The sequence below is a fragment of the Leishmania donovani genome, chromosome 22, assembly GCF_000227135.1.
Source record: "Leishmania donovani BPK282A1 complete genome, chromosome 22".
Lineage (NCBI taxonomy): Eukaryota > Euglenozoa > Kinetoplastea > Trypanosomatida > Trypanosomatidae > Leishmania > Leishmania donovani.
In genome coordinates, this window is record NC_018249.1 from 353,806 (window position 1) to 370,530 (window position 16,725).

A 16,725-nucleotide genomic window follows, 5' to 3' on the forward strand; every position below is an offset into this window, starting at 1 on the left:
CCGATGGCGCAGCGCGCACCCGGGGAAGGGGCGAGGAAGGCCATGAGGAGGCCGCTGCGCGCGTGGCCCGATTCGACGGCAGGCGGCTCGTCCGAGACGGCCGGGACGAAGCCGTGGCGCCGCTGGGGGCAGGTGCGCTGTGGCTGTGTATGTGCGCTGATGTGCTGACTTGTTCGTGGCAGGGGTGTGGACAGGCTGAAGGGATAAAAGTCCCTCGGTGAGCATCACAAGCACTCACAGTCGTTGTGGTTCCTGCTGGCCTCCTCCACTGCCTTCTGCCCCGTCTGCGCGTCCTCTTTTCGGCCTCTGCCGCGAAGCAATTCTCCCGTGGTTGCTGCAGTGGTTGTCGTGCCTGCCCATCATTTCGAGCTAGATGGGAAAAGGGGCAACAATACGTGCGCGTGTGCGTAAGTCGTCGTCGTTCATTTTTTGTTGTTTCGTGACTGCTTGCCTTCCTCTTTATGGTCTCTCTCTTCATATATATATATACATGTATGTATATGTGCATATATATGTGTGTGTACGTCTATCGCTCGTCTTCGGGCTCGCATCTCATAAAGGATGGGGTGATATTGGCTTCTGGGTAACATAGCGAACTCTTTTTTTTTTTCGATTCGTTGCGGATGTTGATGCTGTTTCGCGGTCCTTTATCGCGCGCGTGGAGTCTTTTTTTTTTTTTTTTTTTTTTTTTTTTTCCTTGCTCTCTTTGTTTGCTTATCAGGTGTGGACGCGTGTGTGCATGTGTGTGTGTGTGTGTCAGGGAGTGTCCATTTTCCCGGCTGGCTGGCTGGCTGCTATGGTGGTGCAGGAAGAAGGTAGGTAGGGAGGGAGGGAGGGAGGGAGGGGGGCTTTTTATTGCACGTATGTGAATACTGGATGTCATGCTCGTGTGGCAGTGCTGCCGTCGCCACTACCAGCGTTTCTTCTATTTCTCGCAACCCTCTTCTCTTTGTATTGTTTTCTTTCTGTAGTCCTGCGTGTGTAGGCCTGTGGGCGTGTATTCGACTAGCCGCACGTTCTTTTACCACTTTGCTGTGTTGCGCCCCTTTCTCTCTCCCTCGCTTGCTCCATGGCACGCTGGACTTCCCTTTTTTTTTTTGAGGGGGCTGTTGCTTTTCGCCTCTTGCTGTCGTCGTTTTCAGAGAAGCGATCCCGTTTGCTGGGGACCTTTTCCCCCTTCATGGGTGTCGACACACCTTGCCATGATTTTTTTTTCGTTCTCTATATTATTTATTTATGCAAAGAAATATATATATATATATATATGCGCGTTGATGTCGCTAGCCGTCCCTTTTCTCGCTGCCTGTCTCAGACTCCCCTGCTCTCTCTCCTCTCCCTGCCTCCCTACCCTCTCCGGTCGACGCGTCACGTCGTCGTGCATCTCTGTATGCGTCCACTCGCGCGTAGGGAGGGGGTCAAAAAAAAACAGATATATAAGTAACATGCGTTTCCATACAAGCGGACGAACAAAACAATGACGCAGATGCATAGATAAAGCAACAAAAAAAAACATAAACGTAAAAAGGAGAAGAAAAAAGACACGCGCATGCACACACAGACAGACGTACAGACACAAGCCAAGCTATCCCATCCCCCATTGACTTCCTTTACCTTTTCCATGCACCCCTCCCCCATCCGTGCAGACACACACACACACACACATACGCGAACGCTTGCGTGCGTCCTCGAGTCTTGAGAGCGACCAGCATTGATACCTTCTCCCTTTTACACTCTTCGCTCCTGTTCTCTCCGTTTTCTGTTTTCTGTTTCTTGTTTGTTTTTTTCTTTGGTTTCGTGTCGCTCTCGGATGTCCGCTGCTCCGCCATCCTTTTTGGTGTAAATATGCTTCCTGTGGGCGTTGCGGTGTTGGTCGCTGTTACTTACTGCTGTGGCCTCTCATGTGTCGTCGTCGTCCTCCTCCTCCTCCCCCTCTTGCGTCTGCAGAGTAGTGGGGTGTCTTCTTGTGTGTGTGTGTGCGTGTGCACACGTCTCTCTGCGATGGCACGGCTTTTCCACTTTCCTTCTTCGCGTACCTCAACGGTGCCGATGCTTGCGCAGCTTTCCTTCAGCATCTTCGTCTAAACAAAGTCTTTTCGACTTTGGTGCGTGCGGTCTTTGCGTTCGGCTGTAGAAGTCTCGGTGCAGCGGCTGAGGAAAAAAGGCTCGGGCGCCTCTGGCGTCAGCTTCCGTGCGCACCGCTAACCCTCTCCCTTCCCCCTCCTCTCGCATCCACAACCGCCGCCCACGCACACATGAACTCAACTACTGCGTCCTCTCCCATTATACGTAAAAACATACAAAGTCGATGAAACACGCAGTGCACCACCAAAAACAAAAACAGCACACACGCACACACTGCTATACCCCCTCGTACCCCGGCAGTAGTGGGCGAGGCAGACGTGCACGTGCATTTCTGGGTAGGAAAATGGGGGCTTGGGGCTGTGGTGATTCATAGACACACTCGCTCAGGCTGGTGTGGACTACCGATAACAGCAGCAGAGGAGGCCTCTATCCGTAGAGCTGCTTCTCTTTGGGCTCTCGCCGCTGCTGCCCCTTTATTCCACCTCTTCCTGTCTCTCCTAAGCACACTTTTCCTCTTGCCCTGGTAATCCTAGTGGTGGTTCGGTGGTCGCTAGCCTTTTTCGTTGCCACTTTCGCAGCTGCTTCGACTTCTCCCTCCTTGTCTTATTGCCCCCCATCCCTCTCCCTCTTTCCTTTCCCACACTCGCACACACAACGGCATAGCTGGAAAGCTCGTCTCCTTTACGCCAACGTCGTAGCCTGGCAAGTGTCCGGCGTATGCGTGTCTCACCATTCACCTTCTCGATTCCTCCTGGATTTATTTCTGTGCGTGTACGCGTCTTTGTTTTTTTTTTTTTCAAGGCCTCACCGTGCCCGCGTGCATGCGCGTGTGCGCAGTTGCGTTCGGAGCAAGCATCAGGTGAGTGAAGTACGACGGCACGCCGGTGAAGTCCTCCCAGCTCGCTGCACACGAACGGACAGAGGCATACGAAACAAGAAGGGGCGAAGAGACGCTCCATCATGGCTACGGAGTCCTCATCGGTGCTTGTCGCCGTGCGTGTGCGCCCCTTCACGCCGAAGGAGGACTCTGCTTTCTGTACCATTACCATCCCAGATAGTACCACAATCTCTGTCCTAGACCTTCCGGCGCTCATCCCGAGCTCCACGGCGAGCGGCCTCGTTGCCGGAGGGGTGTCTAGCAGCGCGAATGGAAGCGACGGCGGTGTGTTGACCGCCTCCATGGCACTCGGGTCGGCAAACAGCAGCGGCGGTGTCTTGGTCGGGGGAAAAAGTGTTCACTTCAACTCCTCTGGCAGCCTTGAGGCACTGCAGCACTCGTACTCCTTCGACAAGATCTTCTGGAGTGTGTCGCCAGCGGTGCTGCCCTTCCCTCCGCCGTCTGTGCTCGATGCACTGGCTGGCGATGACGACGCAGTCGGCGGTCCTGGCAGCGGAGGCGGGCGAGGGATCAAAGTGCCGGGGCTGGCTCACCCCACCAAGGCGCAGCGCAGCCTCCTCACCCAGTGCAGTGCCATCGCCAGGAATCTTCCGTGCTTCGCGCAAGCGCCGACGTACGACGATCAGCAGAGTGTGTACGAGTTTATCGGGCCGCGCATGTACGAGGCCGTCATGTCCGGCTTCAACGCCTGCTTGTTCGCGTACGGCCAAACCGGCAGCGGCAAGAGCTACAGCATGATTGGCCCAACAGATGCGCTCTCTGGCGCCACAGGTGCCAGTGCTTCAAGCAGCGGCAACTCCGGCCACAGCCCCCCACCAGCGCAGCGCGACATCCTCACGGTGGAGATGCCTGCGGAGCACGGCATCATGCCGCGTCTTTGCTCCGACCTGTTTCGTCTGATGCGCGAGGAGCGCGAAAAGGACGAGGGTGTCACCTATTCCGTGGAGCTGAGCTTCTTGGAGATTTACTGCGAGAAGGTGCACGACCTCATCGCCGCCGCCTCGTCGCTCACGGCGGCCAACAGCAACAGCACCTACGTTGGTACATCCGCATCGGCTAGCGCATCGCTGCGCATTCGGCAGCATCCCTCCCGAGGGCCGTACGTAGAGGGACTCTCCCACGTCAAGGTGCGCGACGCGGGGAGCGTGATCAAGTACCTCCTCAGCGGGCTGCGCGAGCGCGCGACCGCCGAGACGAAGATGAACGAGCACAGCAGCCGCAGCCACGCCATCTTGCAGCTTCACATTACGAAAGTCCTGGCCGACACCGACGAGAGCACCGGCGGCGTCATCACGCGCACGCGAATGTGCAAGGTAAACATGGTCGATCTGGCTGGCAGCGAGCGCGTCTCACAGTCCGGCGTGTCGGGCGACCGCCTAGAAGAAGCCAAGAACATCAACCTTTCCCTCTCCACCCTCGGCCGCGTTATCCAGCAGCTTTCGGAGAAGCAAGCCGGCAAGAACGTCATCCCTGCCTACCGCGACAGTGTGCTTACTTGGCTGCTCTCCGACAGCCTCGGTGGCAACAGCAAGACCATCATGCTCGCCACCGTCGCCCCGAGCGCGTATTGCTACCAGCAGACCTTGAACACGCTGCGGTTCGCCGGCGTGGCGAAGAAAATCGTGAACGTCGCGACGGTGAACGAGGACCGGCACTTCCAGGAGCTGATCTCGGAACTGCGGCGGCAGATTGTGCGGCTGACTTTGCAGCTCGAGAGCGGCAAGGCCGCGGAGGTGCACTTGGAGAAAATCGATGCTTTGAAGCGAGAGCGCGAAGCGCTGCTGACGGAGAATGACGCGCTGAAGCTGAAGGTGGTCTCGACCACCGACACGGCGGTGCTGCAGGCGCTGCGGAAGCGTGTCAAGGACCTCGAGGCGGAAAACGCGCAGCTAGGTGAGGAGCTGCAAGGACTGCAGGAGCGCATGCTGATAAGCACCGGTGCCTTGCGCGACGAGCTGGCGCAGCAGCGCGCAGAGGCCATGCAGCTGTACGAAAAGCTGATGAAGCGGGAGGCGGAAGTGACGGGCTGGGCAAACCGCTACCGGGCTCTTGTCATATCCACCACAACACCGAGCACGGTAGCGGCGAGCGCCGCGGGTGGCATCGTCGCTGGCGGCGCCAAGGCAGCCGCGGCCACAGCAGACGCGAAGGAGGCGCTGCGCGCGCAACAGCAGCTGCAGGAGGAGCTCAAGCAGACTAGGGCGCAGCTGCAGAAGGCAACGCAAGACCTTTCCGCTGCCGAGCGCGCGACGCAGGAGGCGCTTGACGCGACGAGGTTGACGTCGACGCAACTGGATGAGTACCGGGTGCGCTACGAGGAGAGCAAGCGGCAGCTGGATCTGCTGCACGAGCGCATGCAAAGCACCGTGAGCTTGCTGGAGACTACTCAGTGCGAGCTCAGCGCTGTCAAATCGCACAGCATGACCGAGTTCGCCAAGACCCGCCCCGCCGAGGACGCGCTAGAGGTGACCAACACGACCAACGTCACGGCCGCAGCGCAGCTGGAGCAGATGCGAAACGGCTACCTAGAGGAGAAGCAACGCAACGTGCAGCTGCTGCTGCGGGTGGCGCAGGTAGAGCAGGAGCGGTCGGCGCTTAAGCGCGCCGTCACCCAGCGGGCAGCTGAGATGTGCGAGCTGGAGCAACTGTTGCTGGAAGAGACGGAGACTTCGGAGCGCTACTACACGCGCATGCGCTTTCACCGATCCGAACACGAGCTGCAGCATCAGTGGATGGTGCAGCTGCTGCGCCTGCGCAGCATGGCCGACCGCCGCAGCGCGGACGGGATGCGCTGGTCGGCCGCAGGCGCCATGGGAGCCTTTCCTAGTCACCACCCTACCTTACGCCCAGGCGAGGGCGAAGGTAGCCGAGGCACACCAGAGGTGCCGTCGCAACGGCTCTACCGTGATCCTAACTCCGCAAACGCCCCTCCGACGTCGGCCGCGCATGAAGCCGTCACCAGCGAGCAACTGCTGCACATGCAGCTCGCATACGAGTGCCAGTGCGAGGAGCTGCAAGCACGCGCCGCGGTGGAGCAGGAATGCGCCGCGGAACTTACCAGCCTTCTCTCACAGAAGGCGCGCCTACGCCAAATCGCTGCAGCTGAACTCTCTGAGAAGCTAGCCGATGCCGAGGGCTTAAGGAAGACGCTGCGTGAGGAGCTGCACTACTACAAGCAGAAGGTTGAGACGCAGGAGAAGGAGTACGCGGAGGAGGTGGCGCAGCACCAGAGCGACAGCAACGCGCTGCAGAGCGCGGAGATGGAGCGTATGCGGTTGGAGCGGAAGGTTGGCGCACTCGAAGAGGCGAGCGCCGAGCTCGAGGCGGGCCGCAACTTGCTCATCGCCAAGGTGGCGCAGTTGCAGGATCAGCAGAGCATGTGGCAAGCGCGGTGCGCCGAGGCGGAGCGCATCTCTGCGGAGGTGCAAGATCTTCTCTTCCCCGGCTCGTATGGCACCTCCTCGAGCAGTCCGGCGAACAGGACTGGCGAAGGTGACGGCGATAGTGAGGACCAGCTGCCGAAGCGCCGCAGCTGCTCAGCACTGCAGCTGGAGGCAGCAACGCTGACGAGCAAGGTACGGGACGCTCAGGACGCGATGGAGGCGAAGGCGGCGCTGGAGCGGCAGTGCGAGGAGTACCGCGGCGAGCTTGGTGCACTGCGTGCGCAAGTGGAGCAAATGAAGTCGCAGACGCAGGCGGCCCAGCAGCAGCGGGCTCGAAGCGACCGGGCTCATCAGCAGGTCCAGACACGCTTCAGCGAGGCGAATGCGCAGCTGCTGCAAGAGATCAGCACCATCACCCGCGACTACGAATCACGTATCAAGCAGCAGCAAGAGATGATGAACACGCTGCGGCACGCCTTGGATGAGGAGACGTCTATGGCAGACATGTGCCGGCAGTCGGCGCAGCGCGCGGAGGCGGCGCGGCAGGCGCAAGAGGAGGAGCTCCTCGCCGCCCGAGAGGCGGCCGAGGAGCTGCGCCGCGAGCGAGAGACCACGACGAAACTGTATCTTGAGGTGCAGGCAGAGCTGAACGAGCTACGGACGCACTACCACGCTCTTGAGCGACAACTCATGGAGCTGCGCGAACGGGAACCAGAGCTCTACGTGTTGTTGGAAAAAGGCCTTGACGAAGACACGACAAGCTGGCTGGAGAAGGTACGCGGCGAGAAGCTGCGACTGCAGAACCAGCGGCACGAGGCGCGGCGGCTGAACTCTGAGCTGCTCGAGCATGTGCAGGATAGCAACACGCGGCTACGCGATGTGCAGAAACGACTCGCTGACGTCTCCATCGGTGGCGATGAGCTGGAGGGGGACAAAGAAATCCCTGGGAATCAGCAGTGTCCACCACACACGCTCGCCGACGTCGACACGGCGGAGCTCGAGGGCACCCTCTGCGGCGCCACTGACGCCTGCCGACGCTGAGAGGACGAGAAGAAAGAGCACGAGCAACAGGAGTCCTTGCCTATCTCTCCCCGACCCCTCGCCCTTACTGTGTGCATGTCACCGTGGATTTGCCCGGTCGCCTGACTTCTGCCCAGACCGATGGCCCTCGCATTGCCGATGAAGAGCAGCCGTTGCGGGAAGAATCAGTCGAACACGTTTGGCATACATGCCCATGCACACTTGCTCGCCTGCTTGGCTTGCCTGTGGTCGGGGTCTTGTGCCCTCGCTACCCTCGTCCTCCCCGTCGCCCAAACCTCCCTGCGTCTGCGGCGGCTTTTTGGCCACTTGCATGTTTTTTTTTTTTTTCGGTAGAGGGGGTGTGAGCGCCGGAACGCTAAGGCAGCACCACCATCATTCCTCTACCCCCGCTTCCTCATTGTGTGCGCCTGTGTGTGTATGTCTCTCCCAGCCCGGCCGTGGCCGCGCCTATTCGTACGTGGTAACATGGTTGGTGCTGCGCGTGAGACGTAACAGGCTTAACTGTGTTTAGTTGTATATCTTGCATCCCGCCGCTGCTGATCTTTTCGCCTGTATCCGGGTGTGACGCGCGTCTGTGCGGTTCGCATCTCTTTGTCGCTGGTATCAACGTGGGGCGCATGCACCGCCGCTGCCTTGAACTCCACTGCCTCTGCTGCTGCGTGTGCGCGTGCCGTCCGTCTTTTCATCTCCCTCCACTCCTCTTCTTCGCTTTGGTTCCATTGGCGTGTGCGCTTTACGTACGTTCCCCCCTCCCCCACCCTTCTTTTTGTTTCTCTGTGTGCTTACACGCACCGACACAGTTCTACATTCCTAGTGCGGTGCTTCCTCAGCGATGGTATTGCGCGCGCGTGTGTGTGTGGGTGTGTGGGTGTCCCTCACGGACTGAAAGGTCCGCAACTCTCTCGCTTTGCTGCCCTCCCCCTCCCCCCCCTTCTCCCTCTCTTCCTCTCTCTCGCCCACCGCCATCACAACAAGCGACATCCTCCCCCTCCCCCCCCCCCCCCCACACACACACACACCTCCAACTCCATTCTTCGATTTCAGCACATCAGTACACTCACGATGTAGCCTAGGAACCATACCTGCACGCGCCATCACGCACACCTTCACCACTGTTGCCTGCTTTCTTTCTCGCTCCTTATGTGCCTTTTCTTGGCTTGCACCTCTCGATCTGCGCCTTGGGCACTTCGCCCCGTATGCGCCGCCGATCCTCCTCCCCTCCCCTCAGAGCCCACCCTGGTGACGATGATGCCGGCCACCTTTGCACATGGTATCCTCAGGGTCTCGTGTATCCCTCCCTATCCCTTCCAAAACGCCGAGCCCACTTCTGGTGGTCACAGGTTCAGGCACTCACGACGTAGGGGCGATCAGAGCGATGTATCACAACTGATGTCGGCGGTCGTGTCCTGGATTGGCGCTGCGGTGGAGCGGCCCGAAACAGTGCACACGTCTGTGCCATCCGTGTGATGGGCAGAGTGCCAGCGTGACTGGAACGCGCATCTCACTGCCGGCCCTCGCACTGCCTAACGGTGTGGAGAGGCTGAGCCACCCCGAATGATGTGCACCAGGGGTGCCGACCGGCATGATTGTAGGAGCGGCTGTGAGGCCGCCCTGCGGGGAGAGGTGGTAGGGAGGCAAAGATAGAAACACACTACGGCTCTTCTCTTCACCCTCCCCCACGACCGGGGGGGATTTCTGTGCAGGAAGGCGGGCAGCGCTCGTAAATGCTGGGCCCTTTCTCGCCTTGCCTTTGAGCTGCATGGCTTCCATAGCGCATTGTTTTTATCGGGCCAGTGCATCTCTGCTCGCGCGTCTCCGCTCTCTCTTCCGCCTCACGCGCACGCGCATCTACGCGCGCTTCCGTGACCGCACCCGCCGCTCGGTAAACGGTGTCTCTGAATCCTCCTTCCCTCCCTCCCCCTCTCTATCCATCTGTGTTCGCTCTACATCAATCGCATGCGAGCGACTGAGTGGCAGCACGAACTCGGCTCACCTGCGTGATATCGGCACAGCCATTTGCGCGTACACCCATACAGGTACATACAACCGTAACAACGGAAAGCAAGCGCAAGGCACCTGTGGGCAGCTGGTCGCTCGTGTGTGTGTGCGACTCTGTCAGTCTACCTGGCATGCGCGCATGCTTCTCTCTGATTACCTCGTTACGAGCCGCCGCGCCACCCCCACCCCAACTCCTCCTCCTGTCTCTGCCTCGGTGTGGCCCAGTTTTGCGTTGCTGTTCGTATCGCTTAGCGGCTCGCAAAGCGGGAGCTCTTTTCCTTATCAGCGCCATCATTAGTTTCCGCGGCACATCCGCTGCACAACCCTGCAGTGCCTTCACCTCCTCTCCTGGTCCACTCTGTGTATGCGTGTGTGGTGTGTGTCTGCTCTGCAGAAAAAGAAGGAGGCGCTTCTCGGTGTACCTGGGCATGTGAACTACACGGCGGACGCTGTCAGGCGGCTTCCACCAAAAGAAAGGTCACGATCACTGCCTTAATCTTCTTCCATCCTCCGCCACCAGCTCAGTAGCACCGGATTATGTGTGCGTGTGCGCGCGTTGCCCCTGTCCCTTCCCACACGCGCACGCACATACGCACACCGTTCTTCTTTTCTTCTCTTGCTGGCCCGTTTTTTTTGGGGGGGAGGGCATCGAGCCCCGCCCCTAGCAAAGACGAGCAGACACACATACCTACGCCAGTGAAGGAAAATGCAGCAAAGCCACGCCAATAATATGGTTCGCAACACCGCCGCCGCCACCTCCACGGCGCCGTCCGCCAACTGCGCTAGCAGCGACACGCTTTTCCGACTGGAGTGCGTGCTGCTCTTCGCGTTGGATGTGGTGAGGGGTCCGTACATCCACAGTTGTGCACCGGCTCACCCGCCAGAGGCGATTCGGTCTTTCTTGGAATCCCAGGCGGCGCCTGCCTCGCCTTCTTCCGCGGCTGCTCCCTACTCTGCAGCGGCGGCGGCGGCGAGCCCGGCAGTCGGAGCCGAGCCAGCGCGGCGTGGCTCACTACCACTACCGCCGCCGCCATCCCCGGACCTGAAAAAGGTCTCCGCGGAGATGATAGGCGACGATACCACAAGGATGTCCCCAGCTGGATCCAACTGCGACGTGGCGACGGCGGTGCCGTACACGAAGATGGCGAATGCCGCCATGCACCCATCACCCTCGTTCGGGGCGTGTAGCATTGGTGGGGGCGATGGTGGGCTGGTCGATGCCTCACCAGCCTTGGAGCTGGGGTCGCTGCAGCACAGCGCTCGCACGCCGCTGCTCAAGGAGCAGCGGCTGTCCCCCTTGTCTCTCGCCAACCGCGCTGGTGCGGCTGCTGGCCTGTCGGCATCAATGCTGGGTAACATAACCGGCGGCGACGTGCGCAGCGTGTCCTTCTCGCCGGTAGCACAGAGTCACCTCGTCGGGCTGCGCGACACTACAGGACAAACCGAGACGCGCGCCCTCGCGGTGGACACCAGCGGTACCAACCACGCCGCCTCCGAGGACAGCGCGGCCTTCTCGTTATCCCCACAGACGTGTACGAATGAGTCGCAGCTGACGCCGCCAAGACCGTCGCCGAAGGTGGGCTCGTCTGCGTTGGCAGCATCTCCGTCGATCGGTGGTGGGGATGCGCCAACCGCGGGCATAAGCCCGGGCGAATACAGCGGTGAGCCGGCACACACCAATGCTGGACACTACCGTGACGCCCGCAGCGAAGTAGCACATGCGTTGGAGCGGAGGACCAACGTGGACAGCGGCAATACCCCAACGCGCAGACTACCTGAGGCACCCGCGGTCACCACGACAACCGACGCGCACTGCTCCAACACATCCTCGCCGAACGCCACTCCTGTAAGCACGCCGCCCATGACCACCGCTCCCCCAAGTGCCAGTATCAACAGAGGCGTAGCCGTCCCAGGAGCGGCCACCGAGAGATGTGCGGTGACGGAAGGCCAGCAGCAGCTCCCGCACCATCGCCACCCTCAACACTTGCTGCCTTCCTCTCCCCAGGTGTGGCCATCACTCCATCTCACAACCACAGCCGCGACACGTGGCACTCCGTTGCCTCCGACGAGCACCACTGCGGCAACAACCGCAGCGGACAACGGCAGGATGAGCGGCTACAACGACGTCTTTGTCCCGCGCTCTGAGTTCTGTCGCCGTGTGCTGTGGTTATACCCCGCTGAATCGGGGCTGCTCTTCCTCTACTACCCAGAAGACATTCCCGGTGAGCATTACCAGCGCAAGACGCTGCGCTACTCCCTGTGTCTTGTCTTCCGCGTCGATCACAAGCAGATGACAATTGGAGATGGCCTGCTGCATCAGCTGGTGCACCCATACAGCGTGGTGCTCACCAATATCGCCGAAGAGCTGCGCGAGGCGGAGCTGAAGTATGCGTACATGATTCGCGGGCTGCGCTCCTTCGATTCAGCGTCGTGGCAGATGTCGAGACTCGCGCTGAAATCGCCCATACCCTCCCTCCCTACTACTGCAACGACCGCATTTAACGTGGCAGCGCAATCACCGGTAGCGTCTTTCATGGCCGGTGCTCACGTCGCAGAGGTTGCCGAGGACGCCGACGAAGGCGTGGGCCAGGCACATCTGGCAACGCCGCCAGAGCTCCCCTCCAGCGCCATCCAGAAGCCATGCACAATCCTCGGCGGTCGTGTTACTGGGCAGGCCGACACAACGGCACCGTCGACGACGACAACGACGGCAGTCGCCATGACGGCCGGTGCCATCTTCAATGCCCCTTCCAGCACATCAGCGAGCCCTAACTCGTACCATCCGCCCTTTCTGGAGCACAGCGGCGCAGTGCCGGCTGCGGTATCGGTAGCAGTAGCAGCGGGCGGGACTAACAGGCTGCACCCCCCGTCGAAGATGGCGGACCGCACGTCGTCGTCCCTTATGTCCCCACAGCAACCAGCTGCGCCACCGCTTGGCGACGAGGGGACTGAAGCTCACGGAAGCGCTGAAGCCGCCACGGCTACCATTTCCGGCGGCTGCAGCTCGCAGCAGTGCGAAGATAGCGCACGTGTCGCTAAGAGCCGTCGTGATGGGGACGGTGGGTCGCTGGCATCGGGCGTACATGGGTGCGGTGACTCCTCACCGAACGCCATCACAGCCGCCGCGGCGAGCCACACGGCGCATGCGTCATCGTCGCACTGCAGCATTTCCTTCTCCCCGCCTACCGGAGCCCACATTGGCTCAAGCGGTGGTTCAACAGCGGCCACCGCCGGTGACAGCGGCATCCGCTCCTCTTCATCGTACCTCACCAACATGGAATCGTTAGAAATAGCCATCACCCCGCCCTCCTCCTCCTCCCTGCCGGTGCGCAGTCGCACTATAAGTGAGACTGCCGCCACCTTTCATTTCCCGTTGGCGCAGCCGCGAGCACTAGAGGAGTCGGCGAGCATGGCAGCCAGCGGCAGCGCCGCCTGCTCGTCGTTCAGCCTCACGGCGGCACCTGCCTCCGTCCCTTATGTCGCTCTCGGCGGCGCCGTCAAAGCGCACTGCGGCGGAGGCCGTCAGCAGCAGCACTCCATGGCAGGTGCCAGTGCCGCCACCCCACCGCGTGTTCCCTCTCCCTTCCAGGGCCCGGCTCCCACAACAGCTGTGGCGAGCATGCACATCTTGAACGCCTTCATCACCCCACCCACGGAGCCGAAGTGGACGCCGCTGAGCGAGTTGGTGGACGAGCTCTTCCGCTGCCTAAGTTACACGGAGGCACCCGACGGCAATGGAGACCGCGAGCGAGACGGGCAGGTCGGCAGTCCGGCCGCGGATGGACGCACGCCACTGACTGCGTCGCCGACGCCTGCCGGCGCCGCCTTGGGACTAGCTGCACAACAACCAGAGGGTGCGCTCGGTGAGGAAATGAGCAGCAAAGCCCTGGCGCAGCGCTCAATTTCTACCACCTCGGCTTCACCTACTGGGCAGCAGCAGCAGCGCGGCGACACGAGTGTTGTGCACCTGTCCAACCGGCTGAGCTTCCATGTGCGGCGCATGGCGCCACTGCAGCCGGCGCGCCTCCTCCACTTCGATCACGTCCCTGTCCCGGTCGTTGCGTACGATCCTCAGATGATGGAGTGGATGGATATGGCTGTCCATCACGTGTTCCGGTTGGTGGATGGCGTTCGTACCGTGGCCGATCTTGTGTTCAGCGTCGCCATGGGCACCACCACTACGCTCGCGGAGGTGTACGCAGATGCACTTCAGCGGAGCGTCGCGGAGCAGCAGGCCGCGCCTGTGACAGCGCAAAGTACGACTTCCGCAAGTGCCGGCGCCTCCGCAGCGCAGAGGAGCACCACTGCCCATCGCGATCGCGCCCGCGGTGCTGCCGTCAAAGTTGCGGCGCCCCTCTCCGCGCCGGGAACTGCTGCCGCTGCTTCGGCGGCGGCGGCGGTGGTGGAAGTGCATGGGTCTGGCGAGTCGGCTGCAGAAGCTGCTAATGTGGCTGGTCGGGGGGCCAGTGCTGCTGGGAGCCCGAGCCAGTCGATCGTCGTGTCCGTTCCGATCGATATCCATCCGTGCCCGTCCTTGCTGCCTGGCGTTCGCTACCCCGCCCCAACATCAGCGGCGGCGGCCATCAGTGACGGACAGGCGCCGCTACCCAGCCACGTCAACGTGCGCGTCACTCCTGCAGCGGCGATGGGCGCGGGCGCACCGGATACCAGCGCCCCTGTGCGCAGCGGCGCTAACGGTCTAGGAACAGCAGTGCCGATCGCATCTGGAGTACCCGACGGCAGCAGTGTGACCTATACCGCCGCGTCCTCGCTGTCGCCGCCGCAAATCTCCGTGGAGCTCCCACAGACGTGGGTGGCGACGGCAGGGATCGTGATGGAGGCGCTTCTCCACTTGGAGCTGTGCCACCTGATCAAGGTGTACCGCCCATGGACAGAGGGGACGCTCTACAGCACCACCCACAGTGCGCAAGGGGTACTGCGCAGCGTTCACCACCCGGCTCGCCATGTCCTGGGGCACTATCTTCTCTGCATGGCGTGGACAGAGCGGCAGGAGTGGAGGGAGACGCGACGGGCATCGGTGGCGTCGCGTATCGTCACGTCTGTCGTCGCGGAGAAGCAGCGCGCCAGCACACCACTGAGAATGGCTTCCACCCCGCAACAGTCGTCGACAGCCGCGGAGGTCTCTTCACCACCGTCATCCACAGCACCGGCAACGGCTCTTGCGATAATGCCGGCAAGCGGCGTCGGCAGTAGAGCCGCCGCCACCAAGGCCGCCGTCGCCGTGAGGTCGCCCGATCGCTTGATGGACCGCAGTGGTTGGTCGCCGCCGGCTTCCCCGCGGCTGCCGTCGTCGGTCCCGTGCGCCTCTGAAATGCACCGCAGTGGACAGCAACAGCAACTGCCACATCCGCCTCCACCCCTGACACCAGTCGCGTATCCCAGGAGCCCCTACATGCCATATTTGCCCCAGAGCGATTCTGTGCTGATGGGCGTCGGCGCCGCCCAAGCAGGGGGGTTGGACCCGAGCAGTACCGACACACACGTCTCCTCGGCTTCGACGAGCTTGGCGCCATCGCCGCTACGGCACGCGTTGAGTATCGGCGCGTCTGGACGGCTGCAGCTGACTCTCATGAGCTCCCTCCCCACGTTTTCGCTGCAGCGTTCCGGTGCCAGCTCTGGTGGTGCTATGAGTGGCACCTCGCAGAGGTTTTCTGTGGGGAGCCAAGGCAGCCAAACCTGCGGTGGCGGCCTGCTGCCGTGCGCTGCCACAGGTGTTTCGTACGGCAGCAGTTATTCGCAGCAGCAGCAGCAGCGATGGCATCAGCATTTCTATGTACGCGGCTGTTCGCATGCCGCTCCGCTTCGCTCATGCAGCAGTACCAGCAGCAGCGAGGACAGCTGCGCCTCTGTGTCACGCAGATCGTCGTCGTCCGCATCTTCGTCTGTAAGTAGTGATAGCGGCCACTCAAGCGTGTCGTCGTCTTCATCCTCTTCTTCTGCAAACCCAATGCCGATATCCGCCTCGGCCATGCAGCCGGTGGCCGCGCTGTCGATTGCGGACGCCAGCGCCGCGCAGACATCGGCAACGCCGGCAAAGGTCGAGGCGCCGGGTTTATCTTCTCTGACGCCGGCCCCCGCTGGAGAAAGCATGCCCGCTCAGGCAAGCAAAGGTGCCGCCGCCGCTGATGGCGTCTCCCGCTCCGCGCAGCATCCGCTGAAATCGCCCAGTGGCGACGGCGCTGCAATCGAGAGGCCCGCTGCCGAGCCGACCGCTGCGTCTGCGATCAGGGCGGCAGAGAGCCAAGCTGCGGGGGTCGTGGCTGCCGAAGCGTCGCGACGGCAGAAGCGACGCCGCCGCCGCCCTTCGCTAAAGGTCTTCGCCCCGACGGAAGCGGACGTGAACCGAGCCGCAGCTGCCGCCTTGTGTGCGCTCGCTAAGTTTAACAACGCCAGCGTCTTATCCGTGCAGGAGGAGATGCGGCGCATCCCGGTGTGGGCAACCAGCTTCAACGATTGGTCCGACCGCTGCGTGAAGGCATTGGTGGAGGTGGCGGTACTGAACAACTGGTTAGAGGATGTGTCGTAATAGCGGTGCAAACATCGATGGTGGGGAACGCCATGCTGAACGGTGATGAACACGTCTTCTCGTGCGTCGATAGGGCACCCGTATCAGGTACGTGTACGTGTTCGTCTGGGTGTGCAAGCGACCATGATCTGCGCGTATTACTCGGGGGAAACGAAAAAAAAAAAGAAACACAGAAAGCCATAAGCGCTAATCGGAGCAGAGGCGGGGGCGGGCGGGGGCGGCAGCGGCCGGCTCATGAGCTCTTTGGCAGCTGCTGGAAAGTGATGATGTGGGCGTCGATGAGCGTGCGTGTGCGCGTCGACCCCGCTAAGGGGCAACGGTGCAAGGAGATGGCTCACGTGCGGCGCACATTCGCGGCTGTTCACACTTTTTTTTTTGCGTGTATGGCGCAGCTCACGCATCTCTACCTTGTAATCTGCATCGGCCAGGGGGGGAGCAAGGGCACGCGAGGTGCACGCGCCACCGCACCGGCAAAAGAGCATGTGCACCTCGCGTGCCCTTGCTCGAATGATATGGCATGATGCCCACGCGCGTCCCTTACCCCATCCTCTCTCCTCCTCTCTCCCTCATGACCGCGGGCGACTCACGCCAAGACCATAAATACATTCGTGTGACCAGTAACTCTAGTGGAGCAGCAGCTGGGCAACGCAACCCCCCTGTTCTCTTCTCCTCCTCCGCCCCTATCGCCGGCCCTCACCCTCATCTCCAGCGCCGCGACCGTTTTCAGCAGTGCATAGACATAGGCGCACCCACGCGCATACGCCTCCGACCCCCTA

At 61.3% G+C, this 16,725-nt stretch overlaps 2 protein-coding genes across 2 annotated transcripts; both read left to right on the top strand.

Moving 5' to 3' along the window:
* Positions 1-3,636: 3,636 nt before the first annotated feature.
* LDBPK_220780 (kinesin, putative) lies at positions 3,637-7,404 on the top strand (the record flags this gene model as incomplete). Its single annotated transcript, XM_003860778.1, has 1 exon — positions 3,637-7,404. The coding sequence occupies one exon, from the start codon at positions 3,637-3,639 to the stop codon at positions 7,402-7,404; it is 3,768 nt and encodes a 1,255-aa protein (XP_003860826.1).
* A 5,869-nt stretch (positions 7,405-13,273) lies between these two features.
* LDBPK_220790 (hypothetical protein, conserved) lies at positions 13,274-15,949 on the top strand (the record flags this gene model as incomplete). Its single annotated transcript, XM_003860779.1, has 1 exon — positions 13,274-15,949. One exon carries the CDS (start codon positions 13,274-13,276, stop codon positions 15,947-15,949), a length of 2,676 nt encoding a protein of 891 aa, XP_003860827.1.
* Positions 15,950-16,725: the final 776 nt, after the last annotated feature.